This window comes from Castor canadensis, chromosome 4, assembly GCF_047511655.1.
Source record: "Castor canadensis chromosome 4, mCasCan1.hap1v2, whole genome shotgun sequence".
NCBI lineage: Eukaryota > Metazoa > Chordata > Mammalia > Rodentia > Castoridae > Castor > Castor canadensis.
Window position 1 is genome coordinate 116,073,364 of NC_133389.1, and position 19,018 is coordinate 116,092,381.

The 19,018-nt window shown below is 35.2% G+C and overlaps 1 protein-coding gene across 8 annotated transcripts in view; it reads left to right on the forward strand.

Annotated features, from left to right (window-relative positions):
* Nucleotides 1-19,018, forward strand: part of Slc4a10 (solute carrier family 4 member 10) — a 307,228-nt gene that overhangs the window by 192,353 nt on the left and 95,857 nt on the right. For all 8 annotated transcript variants that reach the window (XM_074070948.1, XM_074070951.1, XM_074070947.1 and 5 more), the window contains exons 5-6: nucleotides 8,995-9,155; nucleotides 17,857-18,045. In XM_074070948.1, coding sequence (XP_073927049.1) covers nucleotides 8,995-9,155; nucleotides 17,857-18,045 — 350 coding nt within the window. The remainder of the gene's footprint in view (nucleotides 1-8,994; nucleotides 9,156-17,856; nucleotides 18,046-19,018) is intronic.

The following is a 19,018-nucleotide window of genomic DNA, read 5'->3' on the forward strand; positions in this document are numbered from 1 at the left end:
ATGGAAAAATGATACCTGTTGAAACTATTCCAGGAATGGAGGGAGGGGAAGATAAAGGAGAATGTTGGAAGGGGTGAATTCAAGTATAACATATTTAATATATTGTAACATATTTAATATTTTGTAAATGCCACAATGTACCCCTACCTAGCACAATACATAAGTAAATGAAAAAAAGAACTTATTTAGAAAAATATAAATTGTTGCATTGCCTTCAGTTATATGAGTGAACTTTATTTAGCCAAACATGAAAGATATTTAAGTTGACTTTTTCCATAAAAATATTTTAATGATCATTTGCACATGTATTTTGGGATTATTTGCAGGCATTTAAGTAATATAAAATTTTACAGTGAAATTTTATGTATCAAAGATGGTAGACTTTATTTTTTATTGTGTTAGATATTTCAACATAACAATCAGAAGATGTTTTAGTAACCAACATTATATGAAAGTGCTTATTTTCTCCAAATCCTTGAGGCACCAAGTCTTTTGCTAAATTTGCTACTTTTTCTTATTTCTTATATGAAACAAAATATCATTGTTTTAATTTGTTTTTTAGTTATTAGTGAGGTTTGACATCTTTTCATTAGGGCTTATTTTTTCTTGTGAATGTTCATTCCTTTTACCCTGATTTATATCAAATCATCCATTATTTTCTTTATTTGCCTTTCTGAATACTTTAAATTGGTGGTATGTTATTCTATTCTTACTAATTTTATGAAAAGCTTTACATATACTTGATACGTTATAAGAACTTTTGTAAATGCCACAACGTACCCCCAGTACAAAAATAAAAATAAAAATTTTATTTATAATATTTTAAATATGTAACTAAATTTAAAATAGTTTTTATATAACCTGGTCAATTTTAAGATTAACTACTTTTTAATCTCATTTTTTTTTCAACTGCCTTAAAAACTAACTACAAGGGAGTTTCAAAAATACCTAACATATGTGCTCATCTTTAGAGACAGGAAAGCAATTATGATCATCTCCATAAATTAGTGATGTAACTTTTGCCCTTCGAAGATTAAAAAGTTGTAGATAGCTGGGTACTGGTGGCTGGCGCCTGTAATCCTAGCAAAAAGGAGGCAGAGATTAGGAGGGTGACAGTTCACAGTCAGCCTGGGTAAACAGTTTGAGAGAACCTATCTCGAGAAAACCCATCCCAAAAAAGGGCTGTTGGAGTGGCTCAAGGTGTAGCACCACAAAAACCCCAGCACCACAAAAAAAAAAAAACAAGTTGTAGATAAGGAAGTTAAAGTGCACACTTCCCTGTTTAAGGCTAGAAGCATCTGTCCTCCACTGGTTACAGGAAACAGTGTTTCTAGATGACTTGAAGGAAGTTGATTTGGTGGGCATGATGACACAACTGATTAGTTTAAGACTCTTTAATCTATTGCTAAGAAGTACTTTTTGGAAACATTTCTTTTAGATTGTTTTCTTCTAGATTCCCATTTTCATGTGGCTGGTTGGTGACAGAGGCAATACTAGAATTTAGCTTTCTTACTCTGTCACAGTTGAGCAGGTAAGATTTCATATGTTCTGATTGATTAACACTTGAATGATGTGTTTATCTTAAACCACCAGAACACGTTGCTGTTCGCTTATATAGAATAAAAAAGATTATCTAGTAAATTAGAGTCCTCTATTAATGACAGATAGGACTTGTGTGTGTAACCATGTTTTTGGAATCTTATGCATGGCATAGCTGTTTGAGGTTTAGGGTGGCGTCTGATGAACAATCAAAACAGTAACAGACACTGAAGAGGAGGGTAGATGAATTTTGGCCAAGATACAATATTTCAGGAAAAAACAGAGCATATTTATTGAGGATTTAGGACTTTAATGGGTTTTAAAGTGGTAGAAGTAGTTTTGTTTTTATTGCCTTTATCTAAAGAAGGCTAATTTGGGTTAATTCATGAATCCATCTGATTTTTCAAATGTGATTTGATTCTAATAAACCATTAGCATAATAATTTGAAGCACTTCTTTCTTTTGGTCACTATTACCGGTGGGATTAGTAAATTTCTACTCTAAAGAGTAGAAATAAAAGTGGTATTTTATCAGCACATTGCACCTGTCACATATCACATTTTGAATAATTCGTGCCACTGTTGTTGCCAAGTAAAATTTAAGCAAAGTTTTAGATTTTGAAGCTAATTTTTTAATCAAAACTATTTAATAAATGTTTGTGAAAACCAGCTGTTCAGTTTTTAAAACCCTAAAAGAAGCATATGAAGGGGCTAATGAAATCAACATAATTATAATGTCCTGCTTATAAATAATATAAAATGTTATTAATAGAAAAATGAGCAAAACTACCACAGCTGTGCAGTCATGGAGCCAACATGCTTGATTCACTAATGAATACTTTCCACTAATGAACTCAGAAGAGACAAAGCAGGGGGTACCAGTTAGTTCTCTAATGCATACATGGTAGAGTGGAAAGGATTATTACATTGAAACAGTTTTATTGATGCCACAATTTGATTGATATTCAAAGTTAGTATATGTGGCAAGTACTGGGTGATTACTCATGTCTGTAATCCTAAGGAGAGGCTGAGGTCAAGAGGATCACAGATCAAGGCCAACCCAGACAAATAGTCCATGAAACCCATATCCAAAATAACCAGAGCAAAATGGACTGGAGGTGTGACTCAAGTGGTAGAGCATCTGCTTGGCAAATGTGAAGCCCTGAGTTCAAACCCCAGTCCCCCCTCCCCGAATAAAAAGGCTTCAAAAAACTAGTATATGTTCATGTCATCTGGATTTTTCAGTGGAATATGAAGTGTGAAGATTGTATGAACTAAAAGCAGTCAATGATCTGAACATTGGGTTTGGATAGCTTCACTCCCCCTTTAGCTAGGTATTTTGTGTTCATGTATGTCATTCGCTAATCCTGCTCTAACTGTATCCCCCTGTCTGCCATGAACCTCAACTCTCTTAAAAGAGCATTTTTCCTTTTGAGACATAGATTGCTTCCACCAAGCCAGAATTTTGGAGATATAAGAGCTCCTTTCCATTTGTTAGAATCAGAGAATAAAAGTTCCTAGAAGAGTATGAGTTAGAGGGTTATAGAATACACAGAAAGAGTTAAGTTCTCTAGAAAACTTCTATTTCTTACTGGCAGAAGAATTTTCTTTTGTGTATTTTTAATACAAATATTATAGAGCAGATTATCATCAATTTAATCCTCAAAGAGTTTATGAAACACATATTTAATGTTGTTTAGTAGAAAGAGGCTTCAATTTGCTAATTGTGGATAAAAACAGATCCAAACATACTGAAGGAAGTGGAAATAATCTGCTCAGGGTTTAAATCCTCCCCCCACTAGAGAAAATGGCATGCAATTGGCCTGCAGGTTTTTATTCCTTTTTTGTTTTGCATCATCCATCCTATCTTATTTGTGCTCTAAGAGTCCTATTAGGTTTGGTTTACTATTCAAACAAATGTCAGCAGAGTGTGTTAGAAAACTGGGCCTAGCTGCAACTCTTTAGATCATGAACCACAAGCAGACATTTCGCTACTTATAGAATATTCAGTGAGTTAAAATCTTGCATCGGGACCTGGAGTGTTCCCAGACCTGTTAATTTCTATCTTGAAGGATGAAATGGAATGAAAAAACTCCAGAAAACAGATATATGTATGTGGAATATATACATTATTTTTAATCTAGTCTCTTTAGAAGCAATCATTCACATGTCTCTTAAAGCATTCTGGAGTTGGCACAAAGCACTGAATTTTGAAATGTTTGGTATTTTTAGTAACTTGATATTTGTAACTTGTGGGTTCCTTTTATGGAAAGTACCTTCTGTCTTCTCCCATAACACTCATAAAACCTATGGTCACATCAAACCATCCATGCATGTAACTTATCTTTGGTCAACTTAACTATCAGACTGCTTGAAACTTCCCGAGATTCAACTGTCTTCTAATAGATAACCCCTAATTGGAAGTGAATTACTACAAAGGAAACAACATGCCACTTGGATTAGTTTTCAAAAATGTCATTTCAGATATATACATAAATCAGTAGAACAGAATAGAGAACCAAGAAATACCCAAGTACAATGGACTGATTTTTGAAAAAGGTCACAACCTATAAAATGGGATTTGGAACTATCAAAGTTCAACAGTATGAAAACAAATCAATTAGGAAAATGGTTAAAAGTCACAAACAGATGTTTTGCCAAACAGGGGATACATAAGGCAAATAACAACAGAAAAAGATATTCAATGTCAGTCATCTTTAGAGAAAGGCAAATTAAAGCTACTATGAGACATCACTATATATCTATTAGAATAGCCAAAATTAAAAATAGCCATAGTTATAAGTGCTGGTGAGGATGTGGAGAAACTGGATCTCTCATCCATTGATGGTGTGAATGTAAAATGGTAGAGAACCACACTGGAAAACAGTTTGGAAGTTTCTTATAAAAGTAAACATGTGTTTATTATATGATCCAGCAATCACACTTTTGGGCATTTGTCTCAGAGAAAGGAAAGCTTATATTCACACATAAACCTCTCTATGCATATTTGTAAAAGCAAAACTTATGAACAATTTAAGTGCCCTTAAACAAACTCTGATATATGTATCCGTACAAAAGAAAATTACTCATCAGTAAAAAGGAATATACTATTGATGCATACGATTTGGATGGATCTCAAGAGCATTATCCTAAGTGAAAAAAGTCAGTTTCAAAATGTTCCAAACTGTATTATTCAACTTATGTACTCCTCAGGCAGTGAAGAATAGCTTAGTGGTTACCAGGAGACAGGAACAGAGGGAACAGTGAGAATATAGTGGTGTGGAACAAAGGATTTCCTTGGTGGCTGGGAAACACATCTGTATCTTGATTGTGATAGAGGTTACATGAATTTATACATAGGATAAAAATGCACACACCCACACCTTTGTTATATTATCTATGTTCTTAAAATGAAAATTTCTACTTTCAAAAAAGCAAAGGTGAAGTGATATAAAAGCTTAGATGTTTATTTAATCATTTTTACTGTTATCAAGAAGTAAAATTTCATTATAAATTGCCATATAAAAAGGTTTGATTATTTTATATAGATCAGGTGGTCCATGGGTATTTTTATTTATTTATTTATATTTATTTACTGTATGGTACTCAGGCTTGAACTCAGGGCCTAGACCTTGAGCCACTCCACCAGCCTTTTTGTGTTAGGTGTTTTTTGAGATAGGGTCTCCTGAACTATTTGCTGGCTGGCTTCAAACTGTGAGCTTCCTGATCTCTGCCTCCTGAGTAGCTAGGATTATAGATGTGAGCCACTGGCACCCAGCTGGTGGGTATTTTTTTAATGAAATGTTATTACAAATTACAAACAATATTATTGTATGGACCAGTTTCCAGAGTTATACTTAAGTAGTTAAGAATGAATATGATTTTTAGTATAGTGTAATGTCCACTCTTCAGAATATCTTACTTCAGTAAAAACTTTAAGAGATAAATGTTAGAAGTAATTTTATATATATAGTTGATAGAAATAGCTCCAAAAATCTTGAGTGAGGATATTTTCAGAGGAAAAACTTCTATTTTCTCCCAAACTCTATTACATGCTTTCATAACCCAAAGTCTTCATTACCACCCAATAGGCTGTAAATTAAATTTTGAATCTCACATGGTTCTTCAGCTAAAATAGCAGGAGCCTACGTGGTGCCATATACTCTTTCTCTTTTTGTCTGAAAACCACACTGTATCTCAGAATTACACAAGGTGACAGAAGATTTAATGAAAGTTGTGCCTACTTCCCTTTGCCACTTCTTTGAGGAAAGTTTTGTTAGAGCCCATTCTACAGAATAGAATGTTTGAGTCTTACCCATAAGAGAAACACATCTAGTTTAAACTGAACACAGTAGGTGAGAAAGAAAATAAATGGAGATAATGCATAAAGAAAGGAAGAGAACAGGAACAGTTTTTCAACTTGAGATTGGCCTCAGACATGCATGAAAATTAAATGTTACATCAGTTGTTTTTGCATAGGCATTAGCATAAGATCTTTGAGCTGTAAAGGACCATATAAATTCAACACAAGCAAATGCATTATTATGGTAAATGGGAAAAACAAAATTGAAAACAGTGTGGACCTGAATCCTGATTTGACAAGGTCACTACCAGGTGATCTTGGGCGACTTATTTAATGTGTACAGTTTGTTTCTCTCTCTTTTTTTGAGATGGGGGGGATTGAACACAGGGCCTTGCACATTCAAGGCCAGTGCTCTACTACTTAAGCTATGCCTCCAAACGTTTCTGTTTATATTTTGCTTTTGGTTTTAGAGATAAGTTCTCACTTCCTTTGTCCCAGCTGATCTGGAATTTATGATCCTTCTGCCTCCACTTCTCAAGCAGCCACCATGTCTGTCTTTGCCTCATGTTTATACAAATTTGAAAACTGAGGCACAGAGAAGATGAATGACTTTTTTCTTAGTCACATGGTAGTTTGGCTGTAGAGTACAGACAAAATCTAGATTTTTAAAAATTTTTAAAACTAGTCCAATATACTTTCTATAATACTATCCATGTCAAACTGTCATTAGGAAGTTGTTCCTTAGCTGGGCATGGGCTACATTGCAAGATCCTGTCTCAACACCTGTCTCCCTCCCAAAAGATTATCCTTTCTAATATTGACATTCATGATGTGACCATGACCTTGCTTATATATCTGGCAAGAAATACAAACTCATTATATTTATTAAAATTATATTCACCCTTATCAGTAATTCTAATTAGGATTTTTAGACTGGTATGAATAGCTAACATGGTGATCTATATCAGTTAGGATTGAATGAACTATGCTATTAAAATATTTTGCAATCTAAATGGCTTAAAACCACAAAAATGTATTTGTGGCTCATTCTATAAGTCCATCATGGGTCAGTGGAGGTGCTGCTCCTCCATTCACTGTGGTTACTCAGAGACCCTGTTTGCTGTAGCGGACTCTGTCTCAAACATTGTTGGTTGCTGTGTCAGGAAAAAAAGAGTCTCATCTTGACAATTAAATACTCCAGTCTGGAAGTGACACACATAATTTTTGCTCTGAATTCATTGACAAGACTGTCATAGTCTCACGGACTCACCAGATTAAAAGAGAGTCAGGTAGTCATGTCTACTAGAAAGAGAGGAAGAACCAGTGTATGAATAAAAAATACTAACGATCCTCAGATGACATGTGAGGTATCATAGCTCTGTAAGGGCTGGAAAACTTAAAGAATCACTAATATGAAAAACTCCTGGGTTGGCAGGAGTTGCTCAAATGGTGGAGTGTCTGCTGAGCAAGTGTAAAGTACTGAGTTCAATCCCCCCAGTGCTACACCTTCCCCCCAAGAGAAAGACAAAAACAAAATGAAAAATTCATGAGTCAGGTGTTCAGGTACACACTTATAATCCCAGCACTGGAGAAGTAGAGGCAGGAGCAAATTGACTTTGAGGCCAGCCTGGGCTCCATAATGAGATCCTGTCTCCAAAAACCCCAATGAAACCAAATTAAAAAAAAAAAAAAAAAGAAAGAAAGAAAGGGAAGAAAGAAAGAAATAAATAAGACATCGAAGGAAAGAAAGGAAGAAAGGAAAACTAACTGTACTGACAAAAAAATGTCCTATAAAATTTCTAGCTTTAAAGAAATACTGCAGGAACTAGAAAAAAGGTTAGCTTGAGAAGAATTAACTTAGAAGGTAACACATAAGCACAGGAAATCAATGCGAGTCAACTCCCTGTGTAGCCATCCTTATCTCAACTAGCAAAAACCCTTGTTCCTTCCTATTGTTGCTTATACTCTCTCTTCAACAAAATTAGAGATAAGGGCAAAATAGTTTCAGCCGGGTAGTGAGGGGTAAGGGGCGGTAAGGGGGGGAGGAATGACCCAAACATTGTATGTACATATGAATAAAATAAAAATAAAAAAAAATAAAAAGTAATCCTGCCAGTGACTTGGGGCTGAAATGCTTTTTCATTTTTCATTAACTACTCCAAAGTCATAGTTAATCTATCTTGTCTGTAGGCTTTCAGCAGATGTAACTATTTTTCCCTGTTGGTTTTATTTTCACTTCCTGGCCATTTTATTTTTATTTTTTTGGCTCCCTGAACACTAGGGACAGATCCATATCTGTCCTAACCTCTCTTGCTACTCTGCACATTTACTACTCTTGCAAATTCTTTTGGCTAGTTACTTTGCGCCAATCTATTGATTCCCTGTCTAATTACTCCCACATACTTGTCCTCTGTTGGAGTTGGGTCATCAGATTACATAACACAGTGATATGATATCGTATAAAGAATTTTTGTGACACTGCTTGGTGAGAGGAAGTAGGGCCCAAAGTGACTAAGTATGGGAGGTGTGAAAGAAGTGGTAGGGAACGGGAGAAGAGAAGGCAGTTTAGGCTGGGTTCACTGGAAATGGTGATGAAATTGGTCATCTATTAGGATGAGAGAACGATTTCCTAATGAATGAAGTGGGCAATGCGAGAGAATAAAATCATGAATCTCTCTTTCTCTCTCCTATTTCAAACAGTGTCAGGTATCACTCAATGTTCATTTTAATTCGAGAAGGCAATGGTCTCCTATTTGCCTTAACAACATCATGGTTCTTTTCCTATTCTCTATCCCTGTCAGGAACACCTAGGGTTGAAGCTCAATTTTCATAAATTCAGTCCTTGGGAAGTGACTGCTATGACTAGCTTTCTGCCAGACAAGCCTAATAATTTTTCTTTCAGAATAGGCACCAAATTATACTGGTCTCACTAAGAATCTAATGGAGAAACTGCCAAAAACTAAAATGAATGCTTCTTTAATAGAATGAAAATAAAATAATCTGAGTAACTTGTGCTAGCTTTTACATACTTCCAGTAAAACTATGGAACCAAGCAGTAATATGGTTATCTTTCTATTCTACTTTTTATGATGGTGGTGAAGGATTATTCCTGTGTAACATTCAGTGTGTTGATAAGAATGTTTATTTGTGCAGGTGGTTGAAATTTGAAGAAGATGTGGAAGATGGAGGAGAAAGGTGGAGCAAGCCCTATGTAGCTACTCTTTCATTGCACAGTTTGTTTGAGTTGCGAAGTTGCATTCTGAACGGAACTGTGCTGCTGGATATGCACGCCAACACTTTAGAAGAAATTGCAGGTATCTCTTTTCCCATCATCTATGGGTTAAACTGACTTTTATAACTTTCTTTTCCTTATGATTCCATATCTCATGACTAGTGTATGGGGTCTGAAAAGTCATTCTCTCCTGCCCCTTTGTTTGAGATAAAAAAAAAAAATGAATCTCACATGTTCTAGCTTCTTGGTGACCAGTCTGGAGCCAGAACCTAGATATCCTGATAATAACCTGATAAATTCAGTATTTATTGTTTTCCCTTTCATATTTAGACTGAAACCATTAAAAATTAGAGGCAAAAAACTTAACAGTTGGAGAGTGATTTTTCAATATTCAACACATGAAATAACCAAATGAAAAATTTCAGTGAACAGGAAAAATATCAGTTTGGAGACACAGGAAGATATGATCAGTCATTTTACACTGAATTAGAACTCTCGCATTCCAGAGGAAGCCAAGAGAGAGTTGAGATGTATTTCATAATTTAATATTATGTTTAGCACATAGGATGAGTGATTCTATTGGAATTCTGTTATGACTATATGACACAAGTAGTTATATTTATGAAATGTGTCACTGTTACAGAAATAGAGTCAAAGACAGGCATGTAACAGAAAAAATACAAAAATACAGAAATGAGTTTTGACAGAGTATAAATAACATGATTAATGGAATTTTTAAAAATAAAAGCGGTCTGGATGCACCTGTATGTAATCCCAGGTACTTAGGAGGCAGAGATTGAGAGGATTATAGCTCGAGGCCAGCCAAAGCAAAAAGTTAGCACTGCATCTCAACAAACAAGTTGGATGCAGTGGTGTACATCTGTAGTCCCAGCTATACAGAAGATGGATGTAGGAGGATGGTAGTCCAGGTCAGCTTGGGCAAAAAAAAAAAATATGATACCTTATCTGAAAAATAAGTAAAAGCAAAAAGGATTGGAGGTATGGCTCATGTGATAGAATGACTGCTTAGCAAGCATAAAGCCTTGAGTTCAAATTTGAGCACCACTAAACAAAGAAGCAAACAAACATTGTGAGAACTTTTGTAAATGCCACAATGTACCCTCACCCAGCACAGAAATAAAAAAAAATTACAGAAACACACACACACACACACACACACACACAGAAGCAAACAAAAAAATAAAGAAAAGAATGAGACATATTTTTAAAAATTCCTAGTTAGGGAAAAATAAAACACTTGTATATGGAATTTATTTGTGAAGTAGAAAGACTTAAGGGAGACCTCAATATCTTAATCATATTGTAGAGATGGGGAAAATAAAAAACTGTTGGGTTTTTAAGCTACAAATAAAAGAAAAAATGTCTTCATGTTTAATTATTATATTAGAAAATGGATACATCTAATTTAATCTTTGGAACAAACCCAAGAAGTAGGTGTCACTCCATTTTTCAATGAAAAAATGGAAACTTTAAACATTTTGTGCCCCAGATTTCATCCCAGGCTCTCTGATTTTAAGCCCAGTGTTCCCTCGGTTACATTGTAGCTGCTGCCTGAAGAAAGACATATCTGGAAGTGGATATTGCCCACATTTTAATGATGGTTTAATAACTTTAAAAATTGTTGATCTTGAGTAGGGCAAGGTGGTTGACATCTAATCCCAGCAAACAGATGGTGGAAGCAGGAAAATCTTGAGTTTGAGGCCAGTTCAGACTACACAGCAAGACACTGTATCAAAACAAACAAACAAAAACAAAACAAAAAGCCTATATTGATTTGGTCTTTTATAACATGTGTGAAAGGTCAAGCAAGTTGAGAAGAATATTTTTGCATGTAATATTAAAGTGGAAACCACAAAAAACTACTGCAAAAAAACAAGCCAACAAAACACAACAAAAACCAAGAAAACACCTGCAAGCCATCCAGCACCAGCAAAGATAAGCCTCCTCCCTGTTTCACACACACCTTCAAAGAAATTACCCTGTAAGATGCACAGCTAGATCCTAAAACACTGTATAAAGTTAAATACAGATGATTTTCAGAAAAACACAGGCTACAGTGACAGGTTACACTAAATCAAGACTTAAAGAAAATGGTTAATTTAGAGATTAACCAACTTCCTAAGAATTTGAGAACAGTGGCTGACCAGCTAGGTAGAGCTGGAAATCAGGGCTTCGCACTTTCTAAGCAGGTGCTCTACCATTTCAAGCCTACATCCAGCCCTTTCTTCCCTCTGCTTATTTTGGTTGCTTTTTCCCCTGCCAGTGTGGACCACAGTCCTATTTATGCTGGCAGAACAGCAATCCTCCCTATCTCAGCCTTCCATGTAGCTAGGATTATTGACATGAACCACTGTGAACCTGGCTTTGTAGCTCAGTTTTTATTTTTCATTTATTTATTTTTTTGGTTTTCTTTATAGAGTGCCAATAAGCATTTTTTTTATTTTAATTAAGAATGAAATGCCTGGACTTTTCATGGTACTTTGAAGTTTAGGAAACTCTGCACATTTTTTTTTCTTTTTGGAACTAGAAAGGACTCTACTGCTTGATTTATGTGCTTAGACCTTTTTGCTTTGGTTATTTTTCAGATAGGCTCTCACTTTTTGCCCTGGCCAGCCTGGACCATGAGCCTTGTATTTATACTTCTCAATGGCTGGGATGACAAGTGTGTACCACCAAGCCCAACTTTTTATTGGTTGAGATGGGATCTAGAAAACTTTTTACCCTGGCTGGCCTTGAGCCCTAATCCTCCTGATCTCTACCTCTAAATAGGTAGGATTACAGGCTTGAGCTACCATGCTCAGTCTACCTTATCCTTTTGATACTCATAACAAACTGAAGTTTGGTACTACTACTATTATCTTTATTTTGTACATAAAGAAACTAATATTCAGAAGGTTAAAAATTTTGCCCCTTTATAAGGAGTTTATTTCTGCTGATTAACTTAGTGATGGTGTTATATGTGGAAAGTGATTAATCCAATTAAGTTTTGTACCAGCTATATGTTATGAAGCTGTCAAGTTCCTCAACCTGAAAAAATTAGCCTTATATTCAAGATATATAAGGCTATATATGAATATGAATATCTTTCATATTTTTACCAAGCTATACATTTCCCTTTTTGGGGGGAGGAGGGGAGAGTAGGAGTTCTTAGGGGTTGAACTTGGCCTTGCATTTGCTAGATAAGCAATCTACCCCTTGAGCCATGCCTCAGGCTCTTTTTGCTTTACTTATTCATTTATTTTTCAGATAGGGTCTTGCATTTTTGCCCAGATGGGCTTGAATAGCAATCCTCTTATTTATGCCTCTTTAGTAGCTGAGATGACAGGTGTGAGCCACGGCACCCAGCCTGCAGGCTATAAATTTCTTAAAGCATGTTATTATTAATGTTTTCTTTAGAAAATGATTTCTACGAGGAAATTTCCCAATAATGTGACTAAAACGCTGTTGTTCACTTCATTGCCTTAGTTCAGTTCTATTGTCTAAAATTATGCTTTCTTTCTTCTAACATTGCCCCCCTTCCCAAGCTCAATTCTGTAGAAGATTTAACTGTGTTAAATCTAGCTTTTTCAAGCAAATTATATTCACTGTCTATTACAATGAAAGTAGTTCAATGGAAGCTTGATACTACAAATAGATTTTTAGTATTCTTTCTGCTTTTCTAATTAGTCTGAGTCTTTCTGACTCTGAAGCAGTTCACTTGATTGTCCCATTTATTGCAGCGCACCTAGTGAGATGCCATTCAGGAGATATCAGTCGGTAGAGCTATCATCACACAGAAAAATACAGTCATGCATATTTGTGTTGATAATTTTTACCTTAGATTCCTTTTCAATCATTAAAAAGTTTCCTTCTCACTGAGTAATTGCAATTGGACTTTAAAAAAGGCATTCATTTCTGCCCTTAATAAAATCTCATTGAAATATTTTCTCCCTGTAGCTTGTAATTACTTTATTGTGTGTATTTGTTGCTGTTTTCATGTTATGAAGTTGGTCTGCATTACAAAATGTGTTCTAAAGAAGCGTCTTTCACATTTTCATGACTTCGTACTTTGACAAGTATTTTCACATCCATGATAATACTTTATGAACATGCCAACCTTGTAAAGTAGGGAGGAGACTACGTCCCCCAATGGACAGAACGTGATATATTGCAGGTGATATTTGCAGAGATGGAAATAATTTCTTTTGAGTGACTTACAATCAATGTTGGCTTTGTTTGTGACCATCGTGATTAATAATAAGAAATGGAACTTTTCTTTCCTTTCTTTTTCTTATTTTTTTTTAAATTTCTCTGAATTAGGGATATATAGTAGCCACTAGTTTTAATTTTCCAAAAGCTAGGTCTCATAGCTTACCTTTAAGGACTCTAAACTGTAGTATTTTGTGAATTCACAGTCTCTGCAGTACAATGTTTCCCCAACATTTCGATTAGAGGAACCTGACCTACATATTGTTTTAGAACGATGAAAGATTTTTACATCAGTGTTCTGATACGTTTTTAACAGAACCAGATTATTCCTTAAAGAGGTTTTGATAGATTTAGTAGCAGAAAATCCCATTTGTATCTGGCAGGTCTGTCAAGAATTTCTGCTATAATTAAAGTAGGATTTTCTCTTGGATAAAATTAATTTAAAATATATCTATTTCCCAGTGTTTCAGGGAACTCAATAAATCTAAGTGCCCTGCCCCTTCACCTTCTTCCAAAATATTATTTAACCTTTTCAAGTCCAAAAATCTCCAGATACATTTTCTTACCATGATTTATTCTGATATGGAGATTAATTGTGTTGAAAATGCTTCCTAATTATATTCATATACATTATAGACAATTTTATGGTCTATGTTAATCTCTTTAAAATTCAGCATTTTGAAGATTAAAAATATTCTCTTTGCAGTGTGAATACTTTACCCCGATTCTGTCAATGAGAGTTAGGAGGAAATTAAAACCAAGCTAAAATTAGTACCATGGACAAATTATCAATCATAGTTCTCAACTCATTAAAACAACTTTTGTTGTTAAAAATCATTCATTGAAAGATAAATTCACAGTTTGTTCCACTGAATGTGATCTGCACACTTGGCGCTATGTGTGGGAATAACCATATATTTTTAAACATATATGTTATATTATGACAATCTTTGGTCTGGAAAGCAAGTGTTCTACAGTCGTTTATGTTTTTAGTACTCACGCTGCTGTTAGTGCTGGCAACCAAAAACTAGAATTTAGAAACTTTATATTCTTCACTCCTCCCCCAATATCTTTTAAAGTTAAGACAGTGTGTTTCCAACGTGTGTATATGGTATTATTGAAAGAGACAGAGATTTATATAGTATTTGCAAAATATCATGGCCTCTAGGGGTTTTGGGTAGTCAAGATTGATTCACTATGCTAAAATAATTACCTGATTAGGATTAAAAATAACTCTTCTTCAGAAAATGATGACTTTTCAACACAAATTCTACCAGTTTGTCTAGAGTACGCTTATCATTAGGCTGTCCTATTTATCCTTTTTCTTCTGACTTCCTGTCTTATTGAGAGCCTGGCATTGTGCTTTGGCAGACTCCACTGTGTTATTTAGACATCATAGTCTGCTAAGACTGCAGGACTTGACTCTGGGCCCAAAGCCATTATGGTCCATTATCCTTTCTTACTTTTCAAGTTAATTCTGATATATATTATAGTGACAAAGGGAACAATGTAGGTGATTATTGATTTGGATTCCCTTTGGTACTTAAATCTCACTCAGTATGAGTTATAATCTTAAGCAAGAAGATTAACTTTTCCAGTTTGTTAATGTATTATTGGATGCAGTTTTACCTCAGAGGAAGAGACTGTATTTTTGTGCAGAAAATGAACAGATGAGTGTTTTTAATATTTATTTTCTCTTATTGAAATGGTTTGAAAAAAAGAAAGACCATATCTCTCAGAGAATGGCCTTTTTTTTCAGTGCTGAAGCCTGGAAAGATTGTGGTTTAGTAGAAATTAAAAATTATAAATATAGACATGATTTTTTTATGAGATTATTTTGGTTTTGATTAGAATACTGAGCTAGAGAGTCATTTCGTGATGGGTGAAACTACCTTATAGTGATGGCGTATGGTGTTTTAATGACCTACTTTACAACTTTCATTGTGAAGAATATGAGGCATGTTTTATGTACACCTTTCCAGCTTAGCAAGATTTCAGCATAATGTCATATATATTGACAATTTATCAGTTCCTTTATTTCAGATTAATTTGAGGGTATTATAACTTGTGATGCCCAAGGAATGGACATGTAGATTAAAATATTATCCTACAGTATCATGTATTCTAAGAACTGAATGAGAATTGAATGAGATAATGATAGTGGCCGTCATCCACATATCTCATGGCTGACTCCAAACTATTCATTTTTATCTCCTTCCATTGTGAACAGAAAGTGATAAAGAAAGCTACCCTACATGCTAAATATGACCTGATGCCTGGTCTTGTAGGGATTAATATTTTGTAATGTGAACATTATATGAAATTCAAATTTCCGTGTCTTGACGAAAGTTTTACTGGTGTATAAGCATGCTAATTTCCACATATGTTGTCTGTGGCTGCTTTCGTGCTACAGAGGCAGTGTTGGGTAATTGTGACAATGATTATAGGGCACACAAAGCCTAAGCTATTTATTATCTGAGTCATTTCAAAAAAAAACTTCTCCGCCTGTGGTTTAGAGAATTGGCACCAGAGTGAGGCGCAGTTCTTGATCATTGAATCTCCACAGGCAAAGACAGGTGCAGGGTGGGCAGGGCTGTGTGAGTTGGACTTAGGAGAATTTTCCTGCCTGGGGACAAAAAGAACCTTTCTTTAAAGGGAAAGTGAAAAAAAAAAAAAGTGAATCTGTTTCTCACTGGATGTGAATAAAGATACACATTTCCTTGTTGCTTCTGGCAGCCACCTTTTGTTCTTAAGGAAAATCAACTTGAGGTTGAAGTGTACACCTAGAGGAGGAAGTAGACAGAATCATGGCGAAGTGGAGTTAGGGTCAGCCTAACGTTGATGTTTCGTTATGTGAAGTGATAAAATGAAGCTTTTGGGCTAGTTCGATCTGTTTCTTCTGTTTCTTCGGTTGGGGTGAGTCCGACTTTGCTCACGTTTGACACTATTATAAAGTACGAGTACATTAAAGCCACCACTAATTTCAAAACAACAGCCCAGACCATACTTGATGGAAACCGCACAGAAAATTTTCATTGCGAAATCCTAACTAATGGCATCAGTGGGCCAATGAGAGTACCAGGGTCCTTTTGTCTCTTGTCCTCACAACGACATACGCAACAGGCATTGTTATCTTCACCCTACAAATAAGAGTATGGAGGTTATTAAACTCCTCAAGGTCACACAGCTAGAACGTGGTTAGTGACCCAAGTCTGTCTCCCTGGTCCATTTCTCTTTCACAGTAAAAGAAAACATCATTTATAAGAGAGAATTCTGTTACTGTTAAAACCTCTAGTATACTAGAGTGATCTGCTTTACATAAATACTGTGTCAAAAATAGTTATCATTTGATGATCTGAAAGCAAACTAATTATACTGAGGTTTATTGATGTGATATTTATATTACTAAAAAACTTCAAATGTTTACCTATCTGTTTATTTTACTAGCTTTCCTTCCTTCCTGCTGCCCTCCCTCCTTCTCTCTGTTTTGGCAGTACTGCAGTTTGAACTTGGGGCCTTGTGCTAGCCAGGTGCTCTTCCACTTCAGCCACACCCCTAGCCCTTTTTTGCTTTTGTTGGTTTTCAGATAGGGTCTTGGACTGGCCTTGGACCATGACTATTTACCTGTGCTTTCCAAGTAGCTGGGAGTACAGACCTATGCCACCATAGATAGGGTCTTTCTAATTCTTCTTTTTTGCCAGGGCTGCCTTCGAACTGTGATCCTCTTATCTCTGCCTCCCAAGTAGCTGGGATTACAGGCATGACCCTCTGTGCCTGACTTATTAGCCTTTCTGACGCTATGTAGAGTACATATTAATCTGCTTAGTTATAGCTTTCTGATATCTTCAATGTTTTGCAGTTATAGTTCCTTCTAATCTAAACACATTTCCAAGGAGAAGTTTCAGAAAGGAATAAATTTATATTAACATGAAAGAGAATTGTTTACCCTCTAAATGCAGGCATATAGTTGGCTGCCTGGGCCTCCTCATAGCAGATTTTCTTGATGGACTTTTGAGCACTTACAAGAGGACACAAGGAAATTATTCTCTACTAGAAAATGTATCAAAATATAAATATAATGTGCATGGTGGTACATTCTTTAATCCAATTCTTGGGAGGCTGGGTTGGGGATTATGAGTTTGAGGTCAGTCTGGGCTACACAGACTTTGCCTAAAAGCAATACACATATAAGTATAAAACTGCTTTCCAATTTCAAACATGCTAATTATTTTGATACTTCCCCTACAAATATTCCATCTTATCAGTATGAATAATGAACATAGCTTTTTTTCTCAACACAACTATGTACATTTGGAAAAAACCCATAAAATTATATATTTAACAAATAATTGAGTAGTTAGTAATGATAATTTGCCTGTGTTTCCTGTATAACATTTCTACAAGGGGAGATAAACTTCTATTAGTTAGCATCATATTTAGAGATTTTTCAAAGGAATTCATTCCTGTTTTAAGATGGATAGTATTATTTGGGGTCTTGACTTTTGGACTCAGTTCACTGTGGGCACACATATGAAAGAAAGCTGTGCTCATACTCTTCTGCCTTCCTTTTTCAGACATGGTCCTTGACCAACAAGTGAGCTCAGGTCAGCTGAATGAAGATGTCCGTCACAGGGTCCACGAGGCACTGATGAAACAGCATCACCACCAGAATCAGAAAAAACTCACTAACAGGATTCCCATTGTTCGGTCATTTGCTGATATTGGCAAGAAACAATCAGAACCAAATTCCATGGATAAAAATGGTAAATGTTTCTTTATTTTGATCTTTACATCTGAAATACCAAAGTGCTTATAATCTTCAAAACATTCAATTTGAAATTGTTTGTTGAAAGTCACATTGTTATGGTTAGAATTGATTCTTTTAATATGCATATACTATATATGTAGTCTTATTATCAAGCATCAAATTGTAGAAATTTTAATAAAGAATTTAAGCTTTTTGAAAGGTTGATGAAAGAGTGCAAAGAAACCATATCTATAAGAATTTATAGATTAGGATGCAGCAAATATAAATGTAACATCTATTGTATCCAAACAGGGTCCTAGTGCCTGTCCCATAGCTTGGAAAAGTAATTCAATGCTTTGGTTTATGCCTTGGGTGGTCTTTTAATTAAAACAAAGAATGATCACCATTAAGTTTGATAAAGATAATGATTTCATGATGCTCAGATCAATAAATTTCATTAGTAATAATGACAGAAAAGACCCATCAGTACATTGCAGGCTCTATCTGGGTTAAGTCTGATTCCCATTCTTGGGCTCATTACTGTTTATCACTGCAGTGCAGCATCTTCAGTTGCCAAGGAGCCACCTCTCTCACCAACTTTACATACCAACAGAGGTGACCACTATCATTTTCTGGCAATTGTGACTTACTTTGACTTGTGCTTCAGACTATTTTATCCTTCCTATGTTATTTGTTCTCTCTTTGCACCCATTTAACCTTTCATCATTTACACTAAGAAAGTTAGTTGGGAAACTCCTGTTGTCATTGATCTTTTCCATTTAGTCTCATGAAGGAAAATGAAGTTAACATGAAGACAATAGGTATTTGTTAATCTTCCATCAGCTATAAAATGTTTTTAGTTCTAAACAATAGAAATTAATGAAAGTATTTTCAAATGCTTTACTAGAAAGACTGATATCCAAAAATGGACTAAAGCACATGTATTGACAGTACAGAATATCTTATGCGACTTCACCCTTTTTCCAAAA